Below are 24,182 nucleotides of genomic sequence, written 5' to 3'. Positions count from 1 at the left end.
GTTTTTGTTACTTTCAAGACAGGGCTTCTCTATGTTTCCTACAACTCTGTAGAGCAGGCTGGCCTTCCTGAGAACTAGGATTAAAGGCATGTGCTACCACCACCCAGCTAAGAATATTTCTAGGGTAAGGAAGAGGCTGCAAAAATGTTTATATTAGACATCAATGAAAAATATTGAAAGATGAAAAAAATGTTCTTTCTCTGTGGCAATGCAAATTATAAAAATATCCTAAGAGGCTGGAAATTTTACTGGACCTTACAGCCATACTTAATACACCATGAAGTCACTCAACAGCTGATCCAGCCCGTTTTACTTGCCTTTACGAGAACACTGCAACAACCAACCTTACTTGGCTTAAATTTCATATATAATCAACTCTTATAACCAAAGCTAATACATGGCTGTTCCCATGTACTCTTCCATGTCCTGCCTTGCAAGTAACTCACGTGTACATGTATGCTATGATAGTCATTTGCTGAAAAAAGCAAATACACAGAATGCTACTTTATAAAATGAATAACCTCTCTCCCACTATTCAGAGATTGCTTCATAGGGTTGGTTATCTTGGCCAGCTGGAGTCAAGTCACCCTTGTTAAATGCTGTTAAAGATGTCTATAAAAGTATCCTTCACAGGGGCAGGGAGAAGATGAGGGAGGGAGGGTGGGATTGGGGAGGGAATGAGGGAGTGGGATACAGAGTTAACAAAATGTAATAAGAAAAATAAAATTAAAAAAAAAGTAATAAAAAAAAGTATCCTTCAGCATGAAGGTGGCACATACCTTTAATCCTAGCACACTTGGGAGGCAGAGGCAGGTGGATCAAGGCCAGCCTGCTCTACAAAGACAGTCCAGGACAGGACAGCCAGGGCACAGGACACAGACACCATCTCTCGAAAAACCAAAAATAAATATCCTTCATACCTAACCCACATGCTTTCTGAGCTGTTGAATAAGAAGATCAAAGCTTTTTGAGAAACAGACAAGAGCTTCTCAAGACAGCCTTCAGTCAGAGATTCAGACTCATGCAACAGATGCTAGAGCATGATAAAAGAGTCAGGAATGTAAAGCAGAGAATTTCCGGGCTTGCTCTTGGTTAAAAGACACCAAGGTAAGTACTTCATTTTTTTTTCCAGAATATGAAAATTTACTACTGTGTTTCCATTGTCAACAGGATAGCAGAATTTGGCTCTTGGGCTCCAACCCCTACTTATTCCAACACAATTCCCTTTGCATGAGAGGCACCTCCAATGGGACTGGCCATCAGGGCTGTGCCCACGTGGGCTTTCTTGTAGTGTTTATCATGCCACTTCCTGTTGGTGACTGTGGAGCTCCCTGGCAGTATGGAGACCAGAACACTTGCCCATCTTGCCAGTGCCACAGGCCCAAGAGAAAAAGTAATTTCATTTAATTCCACACAAACATTATCAGTGATTCTTACTTTGTTATTATGCCCAACCACCTCAAACATCACCTTTAAAAGTGTATATACTCTTGTGGGGGGGCGTGGGCGTGTGTTTTTGAGGCAGGTTTTCCTGTGTCTCTGGCTGTCCTGGAACTCACTCTGTAGACCAGTCTGGCCTTGAACCCACATAGCTCTACCTGCCTCTGCCTCCTAAGTGATGAGATTAAAGATGTGTGCCACTACCAGCCAGCAAGAGTCTATTTGTATTTATTAACGTTTATAGCATAGAAAAAGATTCTAGAAAGCTGAGAGATGATTCAGTTGGCAAAGTGTTTGGCACAATAACACAGGTTCAGTTTCCTAGCATTCATGTAGACAAAAAAAAAAAAATGGATAAAGCAGTTCCAGTAAGGCAGTGACAGGACTCCTGGGGCTGGCTGGGCAGTTATTCTGGCCAAACTGTTCTTCAGGTTCAGTGAGAGACACTTTCTCAAACACTAAAAACACGGGGCCAGGAGGTGGTGGCACACACCTTTAATGCTAGCTCTTGGGAGGCAGAGGCAGGTGGATCTGTAAGACATCTCACATAACCAGTAAGTTATGCCAGAAACATGTATAAACATGCTTTTGTGTTCAAGCAATGAGTGTTACTAAGTAACAAACTCAAAACCTATGTAAATGAGTTGGCTGCTCCATAGCAAAAAAGCACCCCCCAGGGTTTCTGTGTAACTATGACTGACATGTAGGCCAGGGTGGCATGGAACTCCATCTGCCTCTATCAAAGGTGTGTACCACCACTGCCCAGTTCCTTTATTCCAATCTTAACTCTCAGATCACTCAACACTGAATGTTATAGAATGGTTACGAAGGGATTACAGAAACCACAGAATGCAGAGGCAGAGAGCTGATACAGATGCAAAATAAGGTTATATCGAGTTTGAAGCCAGCCTTATAAAAGAGAACTAGGTATGTATAAAGCAAATTTAATGGTATTTTCAAGAAACTGCAGGGGCTAAACAGATGGCTCCATGATTAAGAGCACTAACTTCTCTTTCAGAGGATCCAGGTTCAATTCCTAGCAACCATACCACATAAAAGTTAACCATCTGGGGCTGGAGAGATGGCTCAGAGGTTAAGAGCACTGGTTGCTCTTCCAAAGGTCCCGAGTTTAATTCCCAGCAACCACATGGTGGCTCACAACCATCTATTACAAGATCTGGTGCCTTCTTCTGGCATACAGGTGTGTAGAACATTGTGTACATAATAAATCTTTAAAAAAAAAAAAAAAGTTAACCATCTGTAACTCTAGTTCCAGGGGATCAGGCACCCTCTCATGATCTCCCCAAGCATGACATTAAACTGGTACAGACATACATGCAGGCAAAAACACTAAAAAAATAAATAAATAAATAAATGTAAACAAAGTTCAAGGCAGTGAAAGCTCAGGAGACAGTATTACATGAAAGATGGAGACATGTTCAGGACTGCTTCACCTATTGAAAAACTTAAGTTTTGTAAGCAACAAAAAGGCAGTACTCCACCCTCCGTGAGACTAAGCCAAGAGATTTAAGGCAGTGTTATTGTATAGCCCTGGCTAACCTGGAACTTGCCATGTAGACCAGGTTGGCCTCTCCCACCATGACCCCCAGTGTTTTGAATCAATTCTAATGTCTTTTAACAGCTCACATGTTGAAGGCTTAGTCCCTTCCTGTTGTATACTTTTAGAAATGTATCTGTCCCTCTTTTGCTTTCTAACTTCAATTGGACAAGCAGTTTTGTTATCCCATTTGCTTCTGGCTTTCACATCCAGCCTTACATTTCTTAACATTAGATTACTCTACCCTTTTTCTGAGTCTCCTATAACTCAGGCTGGTCTCAAATTTGCATGTAACCAACATCCAATCCTTCTGCTCCCACATCTTAAGTGTTATTATAGGTGTACGACATGCATACTGGGCATAAGATCATTTTCCCTCAGCTATTTGTTACAGCAACAGAATGCTGAGTAGCCTCAGATACTATTTTATAGACTTTTGAAACAGGCTCTTACTTTGTAGCCCAGGTTGGTTTGAAACTAATCTAGTCTGGCCTTGAACTCATGACACCACACAAAGATAGGAATATAGTTCTTGCCAGGATGTAGATGAAAAAGCTTGAGTATGAGGGCTGATGTGTCCAGTGCTTCGCATATTATAGGTCTCAAAATGGTAAGAGGTTGTTGTGCAAGCCTTAATTCAGTGATCGGGAAGCAATCTTTGTGAATTTGAGGAAAGCCAGGTCTCACTAGTGACTTTCACACCAGTCAGGGATAGATACACCGTCTCAAAACAAAATTAAAATTAGGAGGCTGGCAAGAACCTGCTACCTTTCTTGACAGCCTGAGCTCTATTTCCAGTTCCCTTGGAGCAGAAGAGAATGGACTCCTGAAAGTCATGTTTTTGCTTTCATGGTACTCTGTGACACACCAATGTGTGCCTGGTACCCAGAGTTTAGAAGATAGTAGAGGTCATTGGATCCCCTGGAACTCAGACAGTAGTGAAGCACCATCACATGGTTGCTGGAAATTGAACCTGGATCACCTGGGAGATCTTAACTGCTAAGCCATCTCTCCAGTCCCAGAGTAACAAAACCCAAAACAGGTGTGGGAGCTCACACTTTTCACCCAACCCACATGATGTTGAAGCATAATATCCAAGAATTTGAGTTCCCCTGGGGTACTGTTTTGAGACTGTCTCAAAACAAAAACGAAAAAAAAAAAAAAAGCTTACTGATCACATTGTGTCACATATTGTCAAAAATCTTTTTTGAAATAGGGTCCATGATACAGTTCTGGAACTCACTATGCAGACCAGGCTGGCTTCAAACTCGGAGATCCTCCTGCCCCTGCCCCCAGGTGCTGGGGTTAAAGGTGTGGGTAAGATCAATAAAAAAAACTACTTAAGGGGACTGTAAGATATGGCTCATCAGTTGAGGTTCTTCCAGAGGTCCTGAGTTCAATTCCCAGTAACCACATGGTAGCTCACAACCATTTGTGCTGGGATCTGGTGCACTCTTCTGGTGTGTGTGAACACAGAACATACCTAATAATGTATTAAAATGTTTAAATAAAAGATTTTTGCCCATACAGTGTCTGCACACAGAGATACACACAAACCCTTGGGGTTGAGGGATGGGGAGTGTCCTGAAGTTGGTCTTAAAATTAAGCATCTTCAATTTACTTTCTGGGAAAAGATGAAGCACCTGAGTTCATCCAACAAGAAGCCATAACTTTATTAGTGATAGAAACAGCACAAATTTCAAAGCTGTAGTTCCACTTTTCAAACACCCAAAAGGGAGGAAGGGGTGGGGGGAGATGTCCTTGCTGTCAAATAGTTACATTGTTAATTCCTGTAAAAGGGAAGGAAAAAAGATAATTAGAGGCATTTATAGGCAAAGAGAGAATTCAGGTCATTGAAATCTAAGGAAGCTCAGGTGTTGGAATGAAGATTCATGAGAATGGCTACTCACCATAATAGCATTTACAATATCATTACTGTTGTTTTTCAGAGCTCGGACTGCTTTTGCTCTTGAGACATTTGCTTGTGACATGACTAATTCTATGTCCTTAACTTCCACACCTGTTTCATCAACCTGAAAGAGAAAGAAAGAGCAGTCTTAATAAATCTATACCTTCAGTAGTGTTTAGGAGCAAAATTTGCCAACACAGAGCTTAGAGTTCACAAGATTCCGTGGTCTACCTCTTCCTCTTCACTCTCCTCTTGTACAGTTGGAGTCTGAGTATTTTCTTGAATGTTTGAAACAGCTTCACCTTGAACTTTGAATTTCTCAGCAGCTGCTAACTGTGCTTGCTGTGACAAATCTTCAATCTACATACAAGGCAGAGAATAGAGGCATGTTGAGTTGATCTGTTTGTATTAAGTTAAAAAAAATTCATCTCGGGCAACTCCCTGTTTTGTTAGCTGAGTATGTGTCCTAACTTTGGACTTTCACTGGAGAAAGAAGCAAGCTGTGTCTAGAGATTTTTTGGTATCAAAATTATATGAGAAGGAGCCAAACACCTGCTACTGCAGCAAGAACTGTCTGACGATTAATAGTATTAAACAACTGCTCTGAAGCAACTCACCCAAAGAAAATTTGACTAACCTTGGCTTCTCCAAAAACTATGTAGGTATCTGAAGCTGGGCTCTTGTAGACATCTGGTTTTGTGATGACAAAGAGGATATTTTTAGATTTCCGGATAGTGACTCGAGTGACCCCTGTAACCTGCCGAAGACCAAGCTTGGACATAGCCTACAGAAGAGAAATGAGCATTAAGTTTCTAACTTAAAAAAACAAAAAGGAACACAAGCACCATTCAACATCCTGGGCTAAGTTTGTATTAAAAAAGGATAATTGAGTGTTTTTAGCTATAGTAGTTCACCAAGAGTTGTACCACAGGTGCCTTTTTGGATGTGATAGTCTTTTGTACCCTAAGCTAGCTGTGAACTTGCTACACAACTAGCTTGCCCGTAACTCCCAAATCCTTCTTTCCGCGTGGTGCTCCAAGTGCTAGGACTGCAGATACACACACCGTAGAACCCCAATGCATGTTTTATAACTCCACCTTACCTTCCTTGCCTTCTTTTCACTCCGACTCTGCTTTGCTTTACTGACTGGTTCTTCATCAATTTCAGCTGCTGCTGCCAGCTAAGAAGACAAAAGGGGTTGTTGTTGTTTCCCCCCTCTCTCCAGACAGGGTTTCTCTGTGTAGCCCTTGCTATCCTGGAAGTCGCTCTGTAGACCAGAATTGGAAATCCTCCTGCCTCTGAGTTAAACAGACCTAAAGCTCTGGATGCTTGTTTCCATGTGTTTCTTTACAAAGATACACAGTTCAAATAGCCATGTCCATTATAAGCAACCTTGGTTTGCTAGACCCTCAATCATTATTTTATTTTGGAGGCCTGGTCTCTCTCTGTCACAAGCTGACCTTTGAACTTGCAACATTTCAGTCCCATCCTTCCACATGCTAAGATTATAGGTACTGGCCAACATGTTTGTCTTCGAGTGCTTTCTTGACATAAGTTATTGAGAGGACTCATACCTGGGCTTGCTGTGTGGTTGTCTGTGTGGAGTCTTGTTCCTCAAGCTCTGGCACTGACTCGTCACTGTCAGATTCTGTCCCCGACCCTACGATGACAGATAACTTATGTTCAATAGCACAATTTTTAGAGGTGGCACCTCATCAAAGCCTGCCTGAACTGTCACTGCCTTAATGCAAGGCCTTACAATGCTAAATGTAAGTCAACTGGCTTCTGTCACCCAGCTCAAGGAATCCAAGATCAAGAGATGTAGGACAGTTGCCAGACACAATAAGTAGCTTATGTGCTGCAACTGCCTTCTCTCTCAAGTTCTTTATTTCTTGGTTCAAATACCAGGCATCCACGAGATTCCAAATTTTATCCCCAGCCCACTCATTCCAGAAATATTCAGACAAAAGGCATCTTCAGATACAATTCATCAAAAACCCTTTAAATGGGGTTGGAAAGTCAGAAGCAGTTGTGCACATATATTCTGCCTTTCAAACCACTCACCAAGAGAGTATTACCCCATCACTGGAACACCTCCACATTGTTAAATTCTAATAGTTCTCACCTTTACTAGATACAGGCCTATGATTCCCCCCCCCCCCACTTCTAAATATAATCGACACATCTTAATTTCCCTTCATTTGAAAGGCCAAGCATCAGGAAAGTCTACGGACAGGAGGAAAGCATACACCCACACCATTCTTAGGCCAGAATAAAACAGGTCTTAAGAAAAGGAAGTCCCTGGGCAACCGGTAGTTACTAAGTCTAAGTAGTAAAAAAGAAAAGAAAGAGCTTCAAGTAACTTTTGTTTTTAAATTAAATTCTAGGCCCAGGGACAAGGTTAGTGATGTGGTAAGAATTAGAGTAAACTAAAGGCCTAGTAGGTCTTGGTTTTCAGTATCAGCTCAGTTAGGCTAAAAAGGATGGTTAGATCCAGACCTTAGTCTGGATGACTTTACACAAGACACAAACTTATCTGAGATGATAGAAACCAAGATTTAGTTTCATATTCTTAGAGCTTCTACATTTAAAGTTATCATTTTGTGTACTACGCCCAAACTCAAGCAGACATACTGCACAAAGCGACGCAGCCTAGTTAGTATTGGTGGGTAGCCCCCAAGGGGGTGTGGGCAACACACCATGCACACAGCAAACCAAGACAAATACCCTTGTCGTTCTTCAGAACAGGCTGCTTGGCAGAGGGGGCTGGGGCAGGGATCCCAGCAGGTTTAGGGGTGGGCATGTTGACGAGGACCGGCTGGACAGGCACTTCCCCAGAGTCTGCTTCCGGGGGAATCAGGGGTGGCAGCTCATCCTCATCAGCAGGGGCTGGGAGCTTAGAGGGTGATTCCAGCACTGACCCAGGTGAAGACTCGAGAAATGGCTGTTTAGGAGGCAGAGGGGGAACTGGGGAGGGAGCATGTGTCAGGGAAGCTGATGGAGCAGGCTTTGGAACCACAGGTGCAGATCCAGCCTCAGGAAGAACTTTGTCAGAGGTAACAGCCACCTGAGACTCAGTATCAATGGGACCCTTTGAAGCGTGAAGATCATCGCCCTTTGCAGGGCAAACAGGTAGAGCTTCTGTAGTTTTTGAAGAGTCTTTGTCAACAGGGACTGTAAGAGGGGCTAGAGCTACTGCAGAAAGAAGGGCCTTTGTATCTTTCTTAGCAGAGGGATCTGGGCACTGAGGAGGTAAGGCAGAATTCCTCTTGGCTCTTGGGCCTTTCTGAGTGGGAGTAGCGATGACCAATGTACTTTCTGGAGCAGGTGCAGCAGGCACTTCTTTGAGAGCAGTAAGATCTCTCTTTGCTGGAAGCCTTTCAGATATCTGAGGGGTAACAGTCCCTGTGCTACAAGCAACCAATACTGGGGAAGTTGGGGAGTCTTCTGGGGAAGAAGTGATGGATGCGAGAATGGGAGCCTCTTTAGAGCTTGGAGTCTCTTTAAGTGAGGGAAGAGTCATAGCTGGGAGAGTAGAGACCCTTTTGGAGGATGGGGCCTTTTTAGGAGAAGGAGAGCTAACTGTGGGGGTGAGAGCTTCTTTGGGGGTTGTTTCTGAGGTCTCCTTGGGGGCCCCTTTAGGAGATGGTGTTGAAGTCTCTTTGGAGGTCTCAGTGGCTGGAGCCTTTTTAGGAGATGGGACTGCTGTGGCCTCTTTTGGAGCTCCTGTTGCTGGGGCAACAGGGTCACATTTAATTAACTGGGCTGCTGAATTCTCCTCTGGGGTTGTAGCTGATGGGGCCTTTTGCAGTGAGTTGATAGCTTCAAGAGAAGGGTTTGCTGGGAATTCTTTAGGGTGTGATGTTCTTGGTGCCTTTTTGGATGGAGTTTTGGAGCTCTTGGTGGGGGAGGGAACAATTATAGCTGGGGCAGCATTGGGAGACAGGGCTGCTGGATCATCTTTAAGAGCTACAGTCACTGGGGCCTTTCTACGGGAGGAAGGATTCTTAACTGGGGGCACACCTGGGGTTTCTAGGGGCTCTCTGGGGGAGACAACCATCTCCTGTCTCTCAGCAGGGATGGTTGTTTTGGAGGTGGCAGTTGCTGAGGCCTTCTGTGAAGTGGGAGGGTTTTCCAGTGGTGCAGTGGTGATGCCTGAAGATGGGGCTGCAGTTTTGGGGGTCTTTTGGGAGGAAGGAGGACTCTCCAGTGAAACAGCTGTGAACCCTTTAAGTGAAGTTTCTTTGGGGGCTGCAGTATGGGTGAGTTTTTTGGAAGATGGGGTTACTATTGTTTCTTTGAGACCTGCCATTTTGGGGGTCTTTTTGTGAGATAAGGAAATTTCTGGTGCAACTGCTGTGACCCCTTCAGGAGATGGGGTTGTGGGTGTTTCTTTGGATCCTGCTGTTTTAGGGGCTTTTCTTGGGGAGGAAAGAATTTGCAGTGCTGCAGTAGTGACCCCCTCAGAAGATAGGGCTGGAGTTTCTTTGGAGACTACAGTTTTGGGGGTCTTTTTGGAAGGTGGGGTTGCTGGCGTTTCTTTGGGGATTGCAGTTTTTGAGGCCTTTATGGGAGAGGGAGGATTCTCTAGTGGCACAGCTGTCACCCTCTCAGAAGGTGGTGTTTCTGGAGTTTCTTTGGAGACTACAGTTTTGGGGGTCTTTTTGGAAGGTGGGGTTGCTGGCGTTTCTTTGGGGGTTGCAGTTTTTGAGGCCTTTAAGGGAGAGGGAGGATTCTCTAGTGGCACAGCTGTCACACTCTCAGAAGGTGGTGTTTCTGGAGTTTCTTGGGAGACTGCAGTTTTAGGGGTCTTCTTGGAAGGCAGGGTTGTTGGCGTTTCTTTGGGGATTGCAGTTTTGGGTGTCTTTTTGGAAGGTGGGGTTGCTGAGGCTTCTTTGGAGGCTGCAGTTTTGGAGGCCTTTTTAGGGGAGGCAGAACTTTCAGCTAGAGTATTAGGGGCACCTAGGGAAGATGGGGTCACAGGGATCTGTTTGGGGGCTGCAGTTGGGGAGGAAGGATGTTCCAGTGGCACAGCTATGACTCCCTCAGAAGATGTGGTTGGAGTTTCTTTGGGGACTACAGTTTTGGGGGACTTCTTTAGGGAGAGAGAACTCTCCAGTGGTACAGCAGTAAGCCTCCCTTCAGAAGGTGAAGTTAGAATTTCTTTGGGGGCTGCAGTTTGGGGGGCCCTTTTTGGCGATAGGGTTGAGTTTTCTTTGAGGGCTGCAGTTTTTGAGGCCTTTTTGGGAGAGGGAGAACTCTCTGACACAGTTGTTACCCTTCCAGACAGAGTTGCTGGAGTTTCTTTGGGGGCCTTTTGGAAGGAGGTAGGACTTTCAGCTAGAGTAGTAGGGGCACCTTTGGGAGATGGGGCCACAGGAACTTGTTTGGGGACTAGAGTTATGGGAGCCTTTTTGGGGGAAGGAGAAATCTCCAGAGGCACAGCTATGACCCCTCCAGGTGAAGTTTCTTTGGGGACTTTAGTTTTGGGGGACCTTTTTGGGGATGAGGCTGAATTTTCACTCGGGGCTGAAGATTTTGGGGTCTTTTTGGGGAAGGGAGAAATCTCCAATGGCACAGCTGTGATGACCCTTTCAGGTGAAGTTTCTTTGGGGGCCTCAGTTTTGGGGTGCTTTTTTGAAGTCTTTTTTGGAGAGGGAGAAATCTCCAGCGACACAGCTGTGACCCCTTCAGGGAGAGTTTCTTTGGGGGCTGCAGTTTTGGGGGCCTTCTTGGGGGAGGGAGAAACCTCTAATGAAACAGCTGTGACCACTTCAGATGGGGTTACTGGAGTTTCTTTGGGGGCTGAAGTTTTGGGGGTCTTTTTAGGACAGGTAGGACTCTCAGCTAGAATAACAGGGGCACCTTTGGGGGATGAATTTGCTACAAGCTCACTGCATGCTTCATTTGCTGGAGACGTTGGTGGGGAGGTAGGAGCCACATGTGATACTGGCGGGCCCTCTGTGGGAAAATGGGATGCTGAGACTTCTTTGGAGGCTGCCATTTCTGACGCCCTTTTGGAGGGTGCCAGGTTCATAGCTGGGGCACCCTTAGGGGATTCTGATTTTGGAGTCTTTTGTGGGAAGGGAGAAGTCACAGCAGAGGCAACTTTGAGAGATGAGGTTGCTAAAGTCTCTTTGGGGGTTGCAGCTGCTGGGGCATTTTTGAGGGAAGTGGGAATCTCAGTCAGAGCAATGGGGGCTTGATTAGGAGATGGGGCTGCAGGGGCCTTTTGGGTAGACAGAGAAGTCACAGCCGGGACACTTATGAGAGAGAGGGTTGCTGAAGTATCTTTGGGGACTGCAGCTGCTGGAGTATTTTTAGGAGAGGCAGAAGTCACATTTGGTACAATAGGAGCCGCTTTGGGGGACTGGACTGCTGAGATGAGTTCTGAAGCTGTGGCTTCTGGTGTCTTTTGAGGGGAAGTGAGAATTTCTGCTGCAACCTTTTGGGAGGATACAGAAGTCTCTGTTGGGGTAATGGAGGGCTCTTTGGAGGATGGAGGAATGGGAGAAAGCTTACTAAGTGAGTCTTTTGGACTTTGAAAAGAAAGACTGGCCTCTGGAAGAAAGGAACCCTCAAGTGGAGAAGGAAGAAAAACATCTGGGAGAGCAGAACCTTTCTTAGATGCAGGCCTCATAGTCTGAGAGGAGACACTAGGCTCTGAAGACAGGGAATCAGCCAAATGAAACTGAGTTCCTTGGGAAGACATAGAAGCATCTGGGTGCCCTTCAGGAGAAGAAGTCAAAGACGCCCCATTAGAAACATCTTTCTTTGTACCGGAAAAAGAAATCCCAGCTGAAGGAGGAGCAGGAACAGGTATAGACTTGGGAATTTCTGTCATAGGAACAGAAACATTTTGGGGGGATAAAGCCATAGATGGAGCCATAGGACAACTTTCAGAGACTAAAGGACCCAGAGGGGAAGTGGCAGGAGTGGATGTTTTAGAAGTAGAGTTATCTCTGGCAGTCCCAGGAGCTAGCTCTTTAGAATCCGAAGTTTCATAAAGAAATGGAGCCATTGCTGGGGCAGTGATAGAACTTTTGAGAGGTAGACTGACAGGGTCTGGGCTAACGTAAGAATCTGTCCTGACAGCAGTTGGGGAGTCAGAGCCCAGGAAAGAAGTAGCAGCAACATCTGGCTTCAATACAGGGACAGGTCCCCCCACAGTGTCTTCTGAAGGTCCCTCCAAAGATGATGCAGTCTGGGGATAGGAAGACTCCTTAAGTGCCATTAGGGCCAAGGGTTGTAGAGTAGAATCTTTTCTGGTAGGGAGTTCTGCCTGGGCTGGAGAAACAGTGGCACCTGCATTTAGCAAAACTGAAGTGGGGAGATTTTTAAGGCCTTCAGTGGCTGGCAGAGGAGAAACTGGTATCCCTAGAGTAGTTGATAATGATGGAGCAGGAAGTTGCTTGTGAGTGTCAGGTGCTACAAGAGCGGTAGCAGGATAAGTTGGGTCCTTACTACTTCCATGGCCGGATGAAACTGGAGGAGAGACAGAAGTGGCAGTTGCTACAGAAATGGTAGAAGGGTTATCCATCACAGGGTGGATGGCTTCAACACAGCAGACAGGAGTTTCTTTTAAGCCAGTTTTTTGAGAAGCAGGAACCCGACTTACCAAAGGCTGCAGAGCAGCATTAGAACCACTTTTGGGAATGAGAGACACTGTAGGACACAATGTAGTAGCAGCTAAGTCTGAGGAGCCAATAGGGCTGCAGATTACACCAGTAATACCAGAGGAACCTTTGTCAACAGATGGAGCTGCCACAGAACCAGCAGCCAGCTCATGTCTGAAAGGAAGGGGAGAAACTACAGATTTCTCAGGTGGATAAGATAGCACACCGCGAGACTGTTCTACAGAAATGGTAGGATCTGACACAACACCAGGACCTGACTGACTTGAAGGTTGGATAGGAGAACCCAAAGAACTGTGATGTAAAGTTGAAAGATGAGAGCCCAGAGAACTAGGGGGTGCTGGAGGGATGCTGGGAGTTACAGTGTTTTGAGCAGGTGCATTAACAAGTCCCCTTGGGTTAAGGTTTAACATATTTTGTGGCATAGCTGAGGAAACGGGGATACCTTTGATCAGGGAAGAGATGGTTGGGGGAGCAGTGGATAGCGTCTGAGGACAGGATGTTAATCCAGGTTGAACAGAGGCCAGGGGTGTATCAAGGTGGGAAGGAAAAGCACTGACTACACCAGGAGGACTTGGGGTAGTGCCTTTCAGATTCAGGTCTACCTGAGAGGGAACCTGACTAGGAGAGGCCTTTGGTTCTAAGGGAGTGGTGGAAGCTGTCACAGACGTCAATGGCCCTGACTCTGCTACAGTACCTGGTGAAGATGAGGTGACAGGGTAAGTAGGAAATACACAGCTCTTCTGAACTGTGTGAGGAGCCAAGGCAACCAGAGACAGTGGAACTGACGAGGAATGGGGGCCTTTCTGAGTTGGACCTAACATGGGAGAGGCCAAAGCTAAGGCAGCTGGGGAGATGGGAGGTCCTATTAGGTGTGGGAGGAAAGTCGGAGTGTGAGGGGCAGTTCCCAAAGGCACAACTATTTCAGAAGATGGCTGGGCAAAAGGAACTTCAAAAGGGGTTGAGGAAATACTAGGAGAAGGGAATGGGGAAGGCTGACTAACAGTTACTAGAGGACTTTGTTGGGGGGCCAGGGAGCAAGGAGGGGGAGGTCCAGGCTGCCCTAAAGCAGCAGTAACATTCAAGGCTGAAGACATAGGAAGCACAGCTGGAGAAAAGCAAAAAATAAAGTAAAATAAAAACCAAAACAGGACAAAAAAGGAGATAAAAGGAGAGGGAAAAGGTGAGTTGTGCACATGCCCCACAGGAAATAACGGAGTTTAAAATCTGAGAATGAAGGTCACCACACAGGATTAGACACAGGTGACAAGCAGTATCAACTTTGCCCATACATATCTCAGTAATTAAGTGCACTACATCCTTCTCATTTCCCACGTTCTACAAAAATAAGCCAACCATTTTAAAGGTGGGGCAAATAGTCTAATACTAGCTCATCTCTAAATGGGGAGCACAGTTGACAACCTCCCCACCCCCTCACCAGGATTCAGCCTAGGGCTTCACCCATGCTATGCAAGAACTCTACAACCTAAAATTATAACCTTGGGGCTGGAGAGATGGCTCAGAAGTTAAGAGCACTGTCTGCTCTTCCAGAAATCCTGAGCTCAACCCCCAGCAACCATTCGGTGGCTCACACACAACCATCTATACTGAGATCTGATGCCCTCTTCTGGCATGCAGGTGTACATGCAGATAGAGCACTCATACATAAAATAAATAATATATATGTATATAACCTTATTCCTCTTGAGACAGTCCCATCAAACTTGTTAGGCTGGCCTTGAATTTTTCCAATCCTCCTGCCTCAGCTTCCTAAATGGCTGGGACTACAACCCATGACACTAGCCACCAACTTAACTTAAGGTGGACTGGGAGTACGCCTTCCTCCACCTCCTTCACAAAGTGAACATCATTCCCCATGTTTTGTTTTCTGCACAGGGTTTTAGTATATAGCCCCAGGGGGCCAGGAACTCAGAGGGGTCTAGCTGTCTCTATCTCTGATGGCACCTACCACACCTGGTCCAAGTCTTTTATGAGTAATGTTAATGATGGGTTGTCTGAATAAAGGGAAAAAAGTATGAATACATTTAGGCCCTATGGGAGGAGGGGATCTGATTATGTTTGAATAAATTTTAGAAAGGATATACCTGGCTTAACTCAGTTCTACTAAAGCTGAAACTGAACATTTAATACCAACCAGCCATACTGTAGCAATATTAGCTCTTCAAACAGTTTAAATTTTAGTTATTGCCAAAGGAGGGCAAGGTAAGTATTATATCACGAAACTAAACCCAAATTAAGCCATACTTTCTAAGAGAATTATAATAATAAAAAAGAAAATGCAGGGCCCACACCTGCATTAATCTAGGTAAGTAAAATAGTCCACTATTTGACCAAAATTTCTGAAGAAGTCTAGAACTCTGCCATTCAAGATAACACTGGATTAAATCAAAGAGTTAACAACTGATAAGTACCTAGGAAGGGCGTAAAAACAACAACAACAAAAGGACAATAGTACCCAACTCACAAGTTATTCAGTTTATTAACAGATTATAGGATAAAGAAGTGGATGAACCAGTCTTTCTGGGAGAACTGGTAGGTCAAAGCCTTCTAATTATAATGCAAATACTTCTGAACATGTGAACTAGGAATAAGTCTCGCTGGACCTAAAGATAGGATAAGGTCCACATTACTTGCCTTTATATTATAAACAATGCCTAATTGTTTTCATTCTTTCCATAAGACTTAACAGTTACAGACACCACACAGGTATGACCTCAATACATGTGCATGTTAGGACTAATTAGGAATGTCTTTAACAACACTAAAGACTGCTTTAGATATAATTTTAAGCTAGGACCAGGTTATTCTAAATCCATTTTCAGCTTCCACATTTGTAAAATTTCCTTTAACTCTAGGTTAGTTCTGAAGCTGCAGATCCTCAGAGATGAACATTTCTTTTCTCCACTGCCCATTTCCCAGCACAGGGCCCCACCTCCTTTTTAGTCTAGCAGCTGGATTAATCCCCTCAGCTGCTAAAATTAGACAGGTGGGGAGGAAAGATTTTAATGCTTTTAAGTATAAATAACTTTAATTTCAAAAGAAAACACAAACTGCCATGGGCAACATTAAAAACAGAGTGGAAGGGCTAGAGAGATGGCTCAGGAGTTAAGAGCACTGACTGTTCTTCCAGAGGACCAGGGTTCAATTCCCAGCACCCACATGACAGCTCACAACTGTCCAGTAACTCCTAGATGTGACACCCATCCTCACACAGGCACAACATCAGTGCACATCAAAAGACAAAGCAGAGGACTTGTGTTTAAGATACCCTTCACTTAGTTCTGTAGAACTGACTCAGCAAAACCATTCACACTCTTTTTCAGTGTTTCTAAGTTTCATGTCAAAATTTGTTAACCAGAATTCAAAGCCTATCTTCACACTACATTCTACTTCAGTTGAAAAGCCACAGGAGCTTATGTCAGCTTGGAGTTCCATATAAGGAACTATTGTAGCACACCAGAATCATCTCAACATCATCAACCCCTACAAGTTAACTAACCCAGGCTGAGGCTTAGGGTGGGACACGCTTACAAGCAGCTCAGATCTCATCCACACATGTGACGAGAGGCTCAGTGCCAATCCCGGCTATCTAAAACCCCGACGCTGGCTGGCGTAACTTCACCAAAGCTCAGGTCTCCTTGGCCTGCCTGTGCCACCAGAAGCACCCGGCCCTTCCCTGCTCAGATTTCCTGTATGTCTAGATTCCACACAAGTTTTTCTAGCACCTGGTGTAACTCATAAAAGCCGGGTATGGAATCTGTAACTCTCAAAAGTTAAAATTTTTTACTCTTAAAGTGTCCCCTGTCCCCGTCAAAGACAGAAATTAAGTTTTATTACTAATGCCACAATTCCATTTTAAAAACTTCTTTAAATGGAACTCCAAGAGGCAGAAATATATTTGTCACCTTACCCACCAATAAATAGCTTCAGGAGCAACTTTATGAAACACTAAAAAGCGCTATAGGCACCTACCTGTCTCAGCCTGAGGCTGTGGCAACTCCTGCTCTGTAGCAGGTACGGTTTCTGTGGCTTCACCAGGCATTTCTAAATGGAATAAAACGGAGGCCCGAATTAGCTGGGGCGAATTCACCTGCCCAGCCCAGAGTCAAGCGTTCTGAAAAACTTGTGCAAGAACGATAACAAATCAGGGTCCGGCCACAACCTTCCCGGAGCGACTGGAAATAGGGCGAGAATATGACCCAACCCTCAGATCTCTACTAAAGGGGTCTAACCTCTCACGGAGCCACTTCACTCTGGCGACTTTGCACTGCCCAGGTTCCTTGTAGTTCTCGCCTGACCCACAAGGACAGCAATCGTTACTGCGTGCTCTAAGCCCAAGGAAAGGATCCCAAGGTCTGGACCCTAACGATGAGATTTCAGGCCCTTCTTGAGCCCCTTTGTGTGCTATCATTCACGCCGCTTGGCCTGAGAACCCCGGACTCTCAAGAGCAAGGAGAGTACAAGGTGCCACAAGTTCCAACAACCCCTCGACACACGGCGCTGCAAGTTCCAGGGCAGCGAGTGACCCCTTAACCTCCGCCGGGTTCCTGGGACGCCGTCCGCAACTACAGACGCGCCCAACCTCTCCTGCGCACACCCCAAAGCTTTCCACGTTCCCACGCCTAAACTCCGGGCCAACCCGCGGCCCGTCCGTCCCGCTTCTGCCTGGACGCCAGCCGCAGGCCCCACTTTGTCCGCAGGCGCGGGAACGAGCAGGAACTCCGAGCCCCACACAGCCACCGACGCGCCGTGACAAAACCCCCAAGGCCGCTGGGCTGGCAAGAAGCGAGGATGGCTACGGATAGAAGGCAGTGGCGTAGACCGGACTTACTGTGCGGAGAACACGGAACCAAAATGGCGGTAGAAAGAGAGCGAGGAAGAGCGTGACCCACGCCTGTTGCAAAAGGAAGCCGAGCGCCGAGGGGGCGGGGCCAGCATGCGCTTCCGGGTCAGGCACCGCCTTCACTTCCTGCAGCGACGGAGCAGCTGCTCTCCGGTGCGCTGTCAGCTGTCTAAATAAGGCTGTGAATTCCTAAGAGGACGCCTGGGCCTGCCTGGAGTTGTCAGGTCTCCGCCCAGCCATGGCCTTGACCCCGACAGAGGAGAAGCAGCGACAAACAGCTGCTTAAAACGGAGTCCTGGTTCCCTCTTCTGTTAGGATTGTGCAGCGGGTTCATAAATCACGCCAAGGCTGAGACTGGTTCCACTTGGGAAGTTTTATCAGGGGAAAGGGAGGGGCTAACAAGAGACCATCTCTGGGCAAGGTAGGAGAGAGGGGAGCAGGAGCTAGTTCTCTTATAAGGTGACCCAGAGCATGTGCAGGTGGTCCGCAGGTGACCTCACAGATGCCTGATGTCCATTTTGTCAGGTCCGTTGGGGACTGGCCGTAGAGATGCCTGCTTAGGAATCCCAACATTCCTCCCTCTTTAAAAAGTGAGGAACTAAGAAGGGGGTGATGGTGGGGAGGGCACAGGGGTGACTTTTGCTCTTCAAGCTACTTCCTGCTTATTAGGGCCCTTGTCATTTTCAGGGTATAGCTGGTGCCCACCATCAGGGTTGACTAGATGGTTATTGTCATCCAATTCTGTGGGCAGAGGTTAATAATCCTGTAAGAGTAACTGATTAATGGTTTGACTGGAGAATTTTTGCATTTGTTGTTGGAGGAATGTGAGAAGTTAATAAAGCAGGGTGCAAAAGACAAAAGCAGAAAGATGAGCAGAAGAGGTGTGAGGAAGGGCAGAATCCATTTCTTAATGGGGTTGTCAAAGGCCCAAGAATTAGAGGCCTCGAACTGTTCCCTTTGCTTTTGTATATGTGTCTGGAGTTGTTGGATTTTGTCTTTTTCTATACCCGACTGGTTGACATAAAAACAGCATTCCTCTTGAAGGAAGATGCAAAGGCCACCTTCTTCAGCAGTGAGGAGATGAAGTACTACTGATGCCAATGAGTCGATCCATCCTTGTAGAGTTAGTATTGTCTGAGCCACTTGCTGGAGATCCTGGATAAACTGGGAAGAAAGCTGATGATACAAAGTTATTGAAGTGGCTAGTCCTGCTGTCCTGGTCCCAACAGCTGCTGTGATTGTGCAACAGCCAAGAGGGGCAAGATTTGAATTGCCTTCTTCTCCTGCTGGGCAGCTATTGAGTCCACAACCGGAATTAGTAAGGCCTCCTTTTCATTTATTACCCCCAGCTCAGGGGAAAAGGAGTACCAGCGTGCAAACTACTCATCAGGAAGCAGGCAGACAATGGTAGACCAGAGTACCACAAAGAATCGAGGAATTATTAGCAGTAGGGCATCTGGGTTGAGATGAAGTATTGAGGATTATAGTTTTATTATAGTCTAAGGAACTTAGCATTCCTACAGAGTATGTCCCTGATGCTTTGAAACAACTTGCCATGTCAAAGAGGGTGGTAAGAAAAAGTTAGGAGTTATGGCAACATCAGAGTCAGGGCAGTTAGTAAATGGTGAAGTAAGGTTACTTGACAGAGAAGCTGTCAGTGATAACTCTGAGTTGGTCCCAGGTGGGACACACAGCCAACAAGCTTTAAAATGGTCTGGTTGGAGGTGTTACGGAGCTTGTAAGCCGAGGTCAGAGTCTAAAGTAGGAGACAAAATGACAGGTTTGTATTGTTACTTCTCCTATCCCCAGGGATTGGATAATTGGGATGTATTTTCTCTGGATATGGGTGGTACTTATCGGTAAATCAGGTGTGTAGTGGTGGTAGAGTTTTCCAGTGATGCCTGTTTCCCATCTGGGATCCTAAGGGTCTTGGAAGTAGAAGTAGAGTCTTCCTATACAGGTGACGGAACTTTTTTTGTGCTGGTACGTGTATTTGGCAAGACCAGTATAAGCAGACTCCATATCTGTCTGGTCATTTCTTGGAATAATCTTCTGTTTAGTGAAAGAGGAAGCAAACTCCTAGGGATGAGCTGCAGAGGAGGTCATCTACTTAGTGTATAAGTTTAGATTTAGGGAGCAATAAGAAGAGTAGATCAGAGGCCATGGCCTGGCCCAACAGGTGCGGGCTGTCCCACAATCCCAGGGGTGGGACAGTCCAGGGAAACTGGGTAGAAACAAGGGTGTTGGGGTCAGTCCAGGTGAAGGCAAAGTTATTTTGTGACTGAGTGTCCAAGGGGATAGAGAAGAATCCATCCTTGAGATCCAGAACTGAGAAATGGGAGGTCCCTGAGGGGATAGTGGAGAGGAGAATATAGGGGTAAGCTACAACAGAGTAGAGGGAGACAACTGCAGAATTGAGAAGCCAGAGGTCTTGAACCAGGCAATAGGTTCCATTGAGCTTTGTAACTGCAAATATAGGGGTGTTAAAAAATTAAGTGGGGTGAAGGAGGTTTTTTTTGGTTTTTTTTGTTTTTTCTTAGAAGGTCAGAGAAGGCTCAAGTCCCCCAAGTCTTAAGGGGAAGTAGGTATTGAGCTTAGGTGATATACCAAGTGGGATCCTGTAGCTGAATGACTAGAGGGGAATGGTGCCTAGCGACAGAGGGGTTTTGGACATCCCAGACTTGGGGGTTCACTTGAGAGGCTGGTAAAGGAAGCAGCGTGTCAGAACTGGTAGGTAGGGTAGCTAGAAGGAGGAGAGGATGCTGGTGAGCTTGGGGTCAGGTGAATGGGTGGAGTAAAGGAAATAGATGCTTCCCCTCATTTGGACATTTTGTTGCTATTTTTTCTCTTATCTCTTCACCCCCTTGTATGGCAACTAAGAGCTGCTTCCAATGAACCTATATATATATATATTTTTTTTTTTTTAACTTGCCTTACACGAGAAGCAGCTGAAGCTCCTCATTTTTTAATTATAGAAAAGGGGAGGAATGTTAGTATTTAGGCAGCCTGTTTCCAGGTTGCCTAGCAACCTATGATGTCATGTGTCCCCAGCCAGTAGTCTCACCTAGTAGGCGTGGTTCAGTTGCTCCATAAAAGGACCAACCTGCCTCTTTGTTGCTCTTTGCTCTCTCACTCTCTTCCTCCTCTCTCCTGCCCTCTCCTCTCCCCTATTGTGTCTCACTCCTTCCTTCTCTCTCTCTCTCCATTCAATAAACCTCTTTCATATAAAATCTGTTGTGTATCATCATTTCATCTTTAACAAAATGAGACACGAATTAACAGCAAATGTCACAGAGCCTGTATTCGCACCATTGGAGGAGTGACCTAGGTTTTAGTTTTGGAAATAACCTTTTTAGGACTGGGAAAAACTCCGTTTTCTCCAGAAAAAAAATACACACACAGAGCATACACTACAATTTGTTTCGCCTGATAGTTTGGGCACTTCTCAGATTCAGCTCAACCCATTTTTAGGGTCGCAGGATTGTATAGTAAAAGCAACACTTGAGTGTGGGAATGTAGCTTGTTTGGGTGAGTGACTGCTTAGCATGCAAGAAGTCCTAAGTTTCATCCCCAGTACCATATAAAATCAGAAGTAGTGGTGCAAACCTGAAATCCAGCATTTGGGAGGCAGAGGCAGGACCAAGTCATCCTTTGCAAAACCTCCACAAAGCGAATTTTGTGTGTAAGGCTTTTGGTTCATTTTGTTGAGACAAGGTCTCTTCAGTAGTCCTTGCTGACTTTGAACTCTACCTGATTCTGACTCCCCAGTGCTGGAATTAAAGGCATGGGTTATCAAGCCTGACCTTGCTTTGTGTTTCCAGGACAAGGTCTTACTGTGTAGATCAGGCTGACCTTGAACTCAGAGACCCACCTGCTTCTGAACCTAGCAAATTTGGAGCCAGCGTGGGCTAGATATTGAGAACCTGTCTCAAAACGAAAACCTTATACTCTTTGAAAGTAGAATACATGATAAAACCAATACTTTATAAAAGAAATAGTTACTGACTTAACACACCATCTTTTAGTTCTACAAAATGACTCAACCACTTTGAACCTGGATCACCTGAAGATTTTTGTTGTTTTTACAGCAGGCTCTGTAGGTCCAGGTCTCAAACTTGCTGCAGTCCTCCAAAATGTTGGGATTACAGTCCCACACATACCACTAACTTAACACTTACTTATTCAATTTGCTGTTGTTTTAGGAAGCACTGAGAAACCTGAATATTCTGAAAAGTACTTTAAGTACTTTGGGCTGGCTACATGGTTCAGCTGGTATAGGTGCTTGTTGCGTATGCCTGGCGACTGTCCTTGAAAGCCGTGGACCGATACAAGAGACTCCACAAAGCACACACACACCAAGAGCACATAAACGAGCAAGTAAAGGAAAAAGTGTGGGGGGTGAAAAAAAAAAAGGAAAGGACAGCCTAGATGTGGTGGAGGAGAAAGTTTAGTAGAGATACGTAGGAGAGCAAAGCCAGAGGCAGGGATATCTGTGGGAGTTCCAAGTGGACATGACCATACTGAGCTGGGTCATGTGGAGGGAGGGCAAGGGAGAGGAGATCAGGTGCAGAAGCCTGGAAGCCAAAGGTACAAAAAGTGCAGCCCAAATGTCTGGATTATATACGGAAGAGCCTCTTGGGGCAAGGCAGCCCAGCTTCTGGGCTGAAGAGTTCAAGGTAGAGGGCAGGGTATGTCAGCCATACCCTGTAACAGGTAGGGACTGGGGGATGTTGGGAGAACCTGAAGTCCAGGTCCACTTTGATATGTTAAATAGGCAACCCAGCGTTTGTCCCTGGTTTGAAACTTAATAATAAAATCTGTGCTGGAGATACAACTCAGCAGTTAAGAGCACTAACTGCTGTTTCAGAGGATAGGGGCTTAATTCCCAGAACCTGCAGCACTTCTGTCTGTAACCACAACTCCTGGGAAATTCAAAGCCCTCTTCTGGGCTCTGGGGGCATTACATGCATGTAATGCATAGGCAGGCAAAACGCCCATGCTCAGAAGACAGAAATGAAAGGGGAAAAAAATATTTTGAGCATTTGAGTATAATGAGTGAGAATGAGGATGAGCAAGTCAGGATTAATTGCAGTAGCAGACTTTTACAAGGACTGGGAAATTCTGAACTCTCCCTCATATCAGAGGGAGTGACTACGAACTACCAACAGTTGTTAATACTTTGGCAGTGTGTGTGAAGGCCCAGTTTGATGCCTAGGCCTAAAACCAGGCATGACAAGAGAGCTTACAATGCCAGGACATGGAAAATAGAGGCATGGGCTTCAGTTCAAGGTCATCTTTGACTATATTAGAGAGTTTGAGGCCAGCCTGGGCTAAATAAGACCAACCCTCCACCCCATAAAAGCCATTATACAATCTTCTTTAAATCTCATCTGGATCATTTAGGCTACCTAGTCTATTTCTGCCTCCATCTGGAAGATGGAGACAATAGTTACTGCTTTGGGGTACTGCTAGGATGACAACAGGTAACACATGCAGGACTGTCTCCTACTGTTAGCACTGGAGCTAGTCCAGGCACTGTTACAGATGACTGGGGTCATCTGACCACATCTCCTGGGAGGCTGGGTCAGTTTGAGCAGCACAGCTCAATCTCTGAGGAAAAATCTCCTAGCTACAGTAACTAATTTGAAGGACTCCATTCTTCTGAAAAACAAACCAACCTTGAGGGAAGGGGAATAGAGTGATGTGGGGGTGCAGCTTCCTTACAAACTGAAGTTTCTTTTCTTCCTTTCTTTTTCGAGTTTTTGGACACAGGGTTTCTCTGTGTATCCCTAGATGGGCTGAACTCTCTCTGTAGAGCAGGCTGTCCTGGAACTCTCATCGATCTACCTGCCTCAGGCTCCTGAGCGCTGGAATTAAAGGCGTGCACCCCCACTCCTGGCTTAAGTTTCTTTTCTCAAATCGACCTTGGATTTAGCAACTAAGTACTTCCTGTTGGACAGGGCCTTCCTGGTATACAGATGAGTAGATGTTAATTCCTCCAGCCAGGACTGTGTCAGGCTACAGTGGCTTGTGGACTATTTCTAACTCTCTTGGTAAGTCTAGCCTAGGAGATTTATTGTGTGTATGCACATAAACATGAGGGTCAAAGGTCAAGCCGTTTTTAACCTTCAGTCAGGGTCTTTTCCTCACCTGTGTCAGACTAGCTAGCCCTTGAGGTTCTGGGATTTTCCTGGCTACCGCTCATCTCTCCTTAGCTGCTGGAACCACAGATTCAACCTACTGAATCCAACTTTATATGGTTCTAGAGATCCAAACTAGTCTTTATGCTTTGTGACAGTGCTTCATCCCCTTTGTCAAGCTGTGTGCACAACACAGCTTGTTCCCATGCAAACTGTAACTCTATCGGTGTCTCGCCAAGCGAGGGAAAAGGGAAGTCAATAGTCTTTTGGGTGTTCTGTTGAAGAGCTATACAAGTATTACTTTAAATAAAAAATCTGAGTTGGAGGCTAGTCTGGGTCTACAAAATGAGTTCTAGGACAGCCATGGGTACACAGAGAAAGGAGTCCTATGTCAACACCATCCCTCCCCTAAAAAGCCCTAATGAATCTTTAGTAATTATTTTTAGTTTCAATGTTTTATTGTTTATTTGATGGGTGCTTTGCCTGAATGTATGTCTGTGCACCATGTTTGTGCAATGCCCAAGGAAGCCAGAAGCTTTGGGCTATGTCTGTAGCCCCATAACTATTAAAATAAAATTATATAAATTATAATTCGATATTATAGAAGTTTTATTTGACCCACTATTTTGTAGAATCA

The 24,182-nt window shown here is 45.4% G+C and overlaps 1 protein-coding gene across 2 annotated transcripts; it reads right to left on the bottom strand.

Annotated features, from left to right (window-relative positions):
- Positions 1-4,650: 4,650 nt before the first annotated feature.
- Naca (nascent polypeptide associated complex subunit alpha) lies at positions 4,651-17,532 on the bottom strand. 2 transcript variants are annotated; one of them, XM_021637725.2, is made up of 8 exons: positions 17,394-17,532; positions 16,535-16,606; positions 6,482-6,567; positions 6,010-6,087; positions 5,545-5,691; positions 5,139-5,267; positions 4,909-5,031; positions 4,651-4,788 (listed from the first exon to the last, which is right to left on the bottom strand). In XM_021637725.2, the coding sequence occupies exons 2-8, from the start codon at positions 16,602-16,604 to the stop codon at positions 4,774-4,776; spliced, it is 648 nt and encodes a 215-aa protein (XP_021493400.1). In that variant the 5' UTR covers positions 16,605-16,606; positions 17,394-17,532; the 3' UTR covers positions 4,651-4,773. The 2 variants fall into 2 exon arrangements, with proteins under 2 accessions (XP_021493400.1, XP_060233715.1); XM_060377732.1 differs by lacking the exon at positions 17,394-17,532 and adding an exon at positions 16,795-16,861.
- Between the last annotated feature and the right edge of the window lie 6,650 nt (positions 17,533-24,182).

This window comes from Meriones unguiculatus, chromosome 2, assembly GCF_030254825.1.
Source record: "Meriones unguiculatus strain TT.TT164.6M chromosome 2, Bangor_MerUng_6.1, whole genome shotgun sequence".
NCBI lineage: Eukaryota > Metazoa > Chordata > Mammalia > Rodentia > Muridae > Meriones > Meriones unguiculatus.
Note: the sequence above shows the minus strand (reverse complement) of the source record. Positions and strands in the feature narration are given on the sequence as shown.

Bases quoted from the DNA above. Each gene is read 5' to 3' on its own strand.
- Naca (XM_021637725.2), bottom strand. From the start codon at position 16,604: ATGCCTGGTGAAGCCACAGAAACCGTACCTGCTACAGAGCAGGAGTTG. The intron at 6,568-16,534 runs GTAGGTGCCTAT...CTGTCATCGTAG, and splicing joins ACAGCCTCAGGCTGAGACAG to GGTCGGGGACAGAATCTGAC. The intron at 6,088-6,481 runs GTATGAGTCCTC...TTGTCTTCTTAG, and splicing joins CAACCACACAGCAAGCCCAG to CTGGCAGCAGCAGCTGAAAT.